The 5,919-nt window shown below is 50.4% G+C and overlaps 1 protein-coding gene across 1 annotated transcript; it reads right to left on the reverse strand.

Moving 5' to 3' along the window:
* Positions 1-509: 509 nt before the first annotated feature.
* Positions 510-5,262, reverse strand: LOC108229702 (double C2-like domain-containing protein alpha; the record flags this gene model as incomplete). Its single annotated transcript, XM_017405375.3, has 5 exons — positions 5,074-5,262; positions 1,697-1,771; positions 1,126-1,235; positions 824-950; positions 510-569 (listed from the first exon to the last, which is right to left on the reverse strand). Coding segments are annotated over exons 2-5 (360 nt in total), but the record flags the coding sequence as incomplete, so codon positions are not given.
* Between the last annotated feature and the right edge of the window lie 657 nt (positions 5,263-5,919).

Below are 5,919 nucleotides of genomic sequence, written 5' to 3' on the forward strand. Positions count from 1 at the left end.
GATCCCTGCAGACGGATCCCTGCGGACGATCCCTGCAGACGATCCCTACGGACGATCCCCGCACCGTGACAGGAAGGACCTGTAGACAGGTGAGGACTTGACAGAGACTCGGGGAGCGGGAGAAACTCGTTGGGTGATTAATAAGAGTCAGCACGGCGGTGGAGGGCTGATGGTCTGAGCTGATTCTGGAGTCAGATGTGAGGCCATCTGTCCAACAAACAGGACAATGATCCCAAACACAGCAGAACGGTCCAGAACCAGAACCTCAGAGAGCTGAAGCAACGCTGGGAAGAAGAGTGGGCCACAGCGGTCCAGCAGCTGATCTACAGCAGAACGGGTCAGAACACCAGATAAAACAGAAACAAGCTAAATATCAGCTGTGGAAACACGGTTTTCTTCTGTCCTTTCAAACCTAAAAGTCCTAAATCCTGAGGAACAAACTGTTCCTTTGACCCCGTGACCTTCGCCCTCTGACCTGCGTTTTATTGTGAAGGGCTGACGGATCTTACCTCCCGCAGGTAGCAGGAGATTCCTCTCAGGGCTTCACCCATGGTGGTGGGGGAGGGCAGCTGAGAACAAGCAGAAACAGGTCCTGGATCAGGCGCCAGGGTCCACTAACAGTTCAGTAAAATAAAAGTGAAGAATCGGTTCTGATCCAGTTCTCTTTCCTGTCCTCACCGTTAAAAAATCATCTCAAGTCCAGAAAATAAAAACTTAAAGACCTTCAGGAAGTCTGGATCCAGATGACCGGGAGGAGGATCAGGATCCTCCTGGAGGGTCTCAGACCTGCGTGTCTCTGACTTCAGGCGGGGGCGGGGCTTACCGGCGGCGGGTGCTCCAGGCAGGTGCGGTAGTGTTTGGTCTGGTTCGGTTTGACCCGTTTCAGAGGCACCCGGGACTCTCCGATCAGCTCATTGTGAGTCAGCTTGTCCTCATCACAGACGGTCAGCCTGAAGGAGACACAAGGACAAGCAGTGGTAGTAGCTGAGAGTCGTCCCCAGCTGAGACGTCCCAGTGTCTCAGAGAGGTGGAGCGACTCAGAGACTCGTCCTGTCCTTGTCTCTGAGGAGGACAGACAACCCCTGAACCTGAATGTCTCTGAGACAACCAATCAAAATGCAGCACCTGAGCGTCTTCCTGTTCATGTCCTCCTCCGTGATCCCGACGTACGTCAGCGTTTCGTTCCAGACGGGATTCAGAGAGTTCCGGATCGTCTTCGTCTTCAGCTTATTGGCCTGAAACACAAACAGAGAGACCTTCAGAACCGAAACCGGACCTCATCCACGATTAAATCCACGTTAGTCCTTCAGCTCTAAACCCGCTCCTGTTGGAGCTCTAACAGGACCGGTCCAGTTTACATTCCATGTTTATTTCCTTGTTTTTATTTCTTGATTTATTGAAGCAAAGACTTCCTGTCTGAACCAGAACCGGCCCGCCTGACTTTATATTCAACCTGAGAGCAATGAAGAAATCAGCTGAACCTGAACTGCTCCGTCAGTCCGACCCCCACCAGAACCAACAGAACCAACAGAACCCGGTATTAAATTTTTTCAACCAGTTTGTTATAAATCGGAGCCTCTCCAGTTGTTTTTAATTAATTAAATGATGTAATGTTTCACTTCCTGTTTTTACTGCAGTTTGTAGGTTACTGGTGACCTTTGACCTTTGGTCAGGATTAAGGCCGGTTGTGTCTCACCTTACTGGCTCCTGGCAGCAGGTGCAGTTTGACGTACGGGTCCGATAAACCGTTGAAGTCCATGGACTTTAAACCCTGCAAACCCAGAACAGGAAACACCGTTAGTTTCATCAGAATCTTTCCGTTTTACTGGAAAAGATTCAAACACTGAGCAGAAATTCTGTGAACCAAAACAAGACCTGATAAACCTGTCGACTAGAAGCAGATTTAGTCTCAGGTGGATAAACTCCAGATTTATCTCTCTGTCTCCATGGTAACAGGGTCTGTGAACCTGTTCTGTCTCCATGGTAACCGAGGGTGTGAACCTATTCTGTCTCCATGGTAACGGGAGGTGGGAACCTGTTCTGTCTCCATGGTAACCAAGAGTGTGAACCTGTTCTGTCTCTATGGTAACAGGGTGGAATGACCCTGTTCTGTCTCCATGGTAACGGAGAGTGTGAACCTGTTCTGTCTCCATGGTAACAGGAGGTTCAAATCAACTAAAACATTTGAGGTTCTGGATGATTGAAAACAAACGGTCTGACTCTGGATTAAACTGTTAATGCTTGTTTTTTATGAGTCTAAACAGAAGTGGGTTAATTGAACCTGGTTTGCTCCTAAAATCAGGTCATTATTTCTTTACAGGAAGTGTCTCAGAATGAATCATCAGTTTGAACTGTTCCTGAGGACCGTTAGTTTGGTTTTATAAATCTGATGGATTAATCTGTGATTTCTGACATAAAACAGATCAGTGTTGATTCTCTCCACCTCACCGACAGATGGTCATCTGGAGAAATCGCTGCTGAATTCAAACATTTATGTTTGAATTAACCGTCAGGAGGGCTTCCTGCTCTGAATATTACAAACAGAGGAGGCTGCGGCCCTCACAGGTGCCTGAAGTCAAACCTAACATGTGACACACAGGATCCTCTCATCCTTACGTCTGAATAAACCTGCAGCAGGTCGGACTTTTACAGACGGGGATTAAACATTCTGGGACTAAAACAGCAGAACTCTTATTTACTGGTTTGATTTCCAGAATTAGAAGCTGCTGGGATTATTTTCTGCTCATCACTTTGTTTAATCTGCTTTTTAGTCCAACCAGCAGCTGAAGTTTTCAGCAGCTTCTTATTCTTGAATCTGAAACCTGAGCGCTCAGCTCTGCTCGCAGCAGGCAGCGCCGACTTCATTTGAAACTGGATTTTTTTGCTGCAGTAAAGCGGCGCTGCCGGAGGGCGAAATTACCGACATTTAAGTGGGTCCTTAAATGCCCCAGAGAGCAGAACCAGGGGAGGAAATGAAGATCAGACAGCTTAGAGACAGCAGGAGCTCAATGATCTCCCGTCCTGAGAAAATGAAGCAATCTCCTGATTCTCTCTGGGATTTACGGTAATGTGGCTCCTGGTTGTGATCCGGTTCATGTCAGCTGGGATTAGAACCCAGGACCTCAGGTCTCATCTCTCGATGAGGTGAAGAATCAAGTCCTGATGAAATATCAGCTGCTTCTGGACGTCTGTCAGGTAAACGTCTATGACTGTGATCCACGAGGCATCCTGTGGGGGGCACTGCTGGGGGATCAGTCGGACCGGTCCCTCTAGAACCGAACCAAGAGCTGTCCACATCCTCAGATCAGAGTCGAGCTCGGCCTGAGTGCTGATGGACTCCACCAGGCCTGCTCCTAGTCCCCTGGTCTCCAGGTCTCCAGGTCTCCTGGTCCCCTGGTCCCCTGGTCTCCGGGTCTCCTGGTCTCCAGGTCTCCTGGTCTCCGGGTCTCCTGGTCTCCAGGTCTCCTGGTCTCCTGGTCTCCGGGTCTCCTGGTCTCCAGGTCTCCTGGTCTCCGGGTCTCCAGGTCTCCTGGTCTCCAGGTCTCCTGGTCTCCTGGTCTCCGGGTCTCCGGGTCTCCTGGTCTCCTGGTCCTCTGGTCTCCTGGTCTCCTGGTCTCCTGGTCTCCTGGTCTCCTGGTCTCCAGGTCTCCTGGTCTCCTGGTCTCCTGGTCTCCGGGTCTCCTGGTCTCCTGGTCCTCTGGTCTCCTGGTCTCCAGGTCTCCTGGTCTCTGATCCTGTTTGTGGAGAGGACGAGGTCTTTGGTTTCTGTTGGTGTCATGGTTCTGAACTGGAAAAGAAACTCTCCCTCTGGGTCGGAGGAGAGTTTCTGCCTCAGGTGACGGAGTTCTGTCTGATGGACGGATGGAGCAGGATGGAGCAGGACATGGACTGACGGATCAGAACCTAAGGAGGGTTCTGATCCGTCAGTATGGGGGGCGTTGCTCCGGTCTGTTGTGGAGAAGTAGGAGCAAGACTTACTGGTCCGTCTACATTCAGGGGGTCAGGGGGTTTGGATCAGGACTCAAAGAACCAGATCCTGGATCCAAGCAGCTGAAAGGATTCTCCTCCGTATCCTGGCTCGGCTCGGCTCAGGGAGGAGGTGAGGAGCTCAGAGTCAAGCTGCTGCTCCAGGTGAGGAGACCCCAGGGCCGACCTACAGATCCTCTCTGGAACAAATCTGGATCTCTCAGGAGGAGCTGGAGGGTGTCTCTGAGGAGAGGGGGGCCTGGGATTCCCTCCTGGACCTGTTGCTTCCATGACCCAACCCTGGATAGGAGGACAGAGATGGACGGACGGACGATTTGTGATGTTTGTGTCGTCAGTTTGAGGCAGCAGAAAGCAGCAGAACCTCCTCACGGTGTCTGACGGATCCAGTCCTGCTCAGATCTGCTGGCAGCTGCAGAGATGAAACGCTCTGATGAGACTCACAGGAAGCAGAGAGGAAAACCCTGAGGACACATCAAGGCCGTCTTCAGAACAGCCTTGACCCATCTGAAGGTGTTTAAAGCTGCAGGAGTTCAGCCTTTCTGACCCCAAACAGCTTTGTTAGAAACGGTTGAACTCGCAGACGGAGGCTCGCTCAGACGGAGGTCCACCCTCAGCCGCTTCAAACAACAAATGTCTCGTAAACAAGTGAACTAACTTAGATAAAATTTTTAAAATGGCTCAGTTTTACAGATATTAAGGTCAAATGGTGTGGTAGTAGCTGAGAGTGGTCTGAGGGCTGACACAAGATCCTTTTTAAACTTCACCAAAACTTCCACTCTCCTGTGGCGGGTGATATGCATTCTGCAGGTCTCTCCTGGTGCAGGTCTCTCCTGGTGCAGGTCTCTCCTGGTGCAGGTCTCTCCTGCTGCGACCTGAGTTTCTGCTGCTTCTACCATTTAACGGGTCAACGGGACCCACGTCTCGGCGGAGCAGCGATGGAACAGAAACATGTTTTCTGACGGCTCCCTCCTCCTGATTTATCTACATTTCTTGTTGTTTTTAAAGACATGTTGGGAAGCCCAGGTGTGCCCCCCTTCCTGTGCATGAAATGGGAGTAAATGAGGAGTTTAGCTGCAGATTCCTCACCTTGGCCCGGAGCACGGTGCAGTGCAGCTCACTGGAGCTCTGATCGTACCGCAGCTCGAACTCCAACGTTCCCAGAGTGGCTGCGGGGGAAACAGGCGACGGTCATAAAAACAGGATTTACTGCCATCGCATCAGTGGGCTGGAAAAACATCACCGTTCATATTCTGCCAGAACAAATTGAAAGCATGCGAGAGAACCGAGGGGCTGAGGAACACAAAGCATTCACAGGATGGAAAATCCAATTTAGTGCAGCAGCACCTGTCATACGAGTGCTAACACAACACGTCACATGTCAACACAGACAATCCGCCTAAAACCCCAAACAGCTTCTTCTGGGCTGGTTACAACCATGCAGACACACAAACCCACACACAGGATGTTCTCCGGGTGTTTATATAACACGATGCACACAGCCTTTATGATTCACGTGGATTAGGAACTTATTTCAGGCGAGCTCGGTTCGGGTTAAATTTAAAGCTGCTGCAGAAAACAGCTTGATTTATAAAAACAGAGTTTCTGCCTTAAACTGAAGAAACTAAATGTGGCAGAGAGGAGATACAGTCAGAGAAACAGGAACGATGCAAGATATGATACCGTCTGTGGAGATACGATGTGTGTGTGTGTGTGTGTGTGTGGGGGGGGGGGTCAGCTCAGTCTTCTCTGCATGTTTCAGACCATGTGGGACCATCAGGTCAGTATCAACAGTTTTCAACAACTAAGAACCCAAAGTATTCCTGGTTCTGACCCGACTCCCTCAGAGCTTCAGTCAGTTTCTCCTCAGTCATGAACCTGATCCATCTCTGACTCTCTGCAGCCTGAGGCGATGACGAGCTGCAGAGACCACGA

This window comes from Kryptolebias marmoratus, unplaced genomic scaffold, assembly GCF_001649575.2.
Source record: "Kryptolebias marmoratus isolate JLee-2015 unplaced genomic scaffold, ASM164957v2 Scaffold248, whole genome shotgun sequence".
Taxonomy (NCBI): Eukaryota; Metazoa; Chordata; class Actinopteri; order Cyprinodontiformes; family Rivulidae; genus Kryptolebias; species Kryptolebias marmoratus.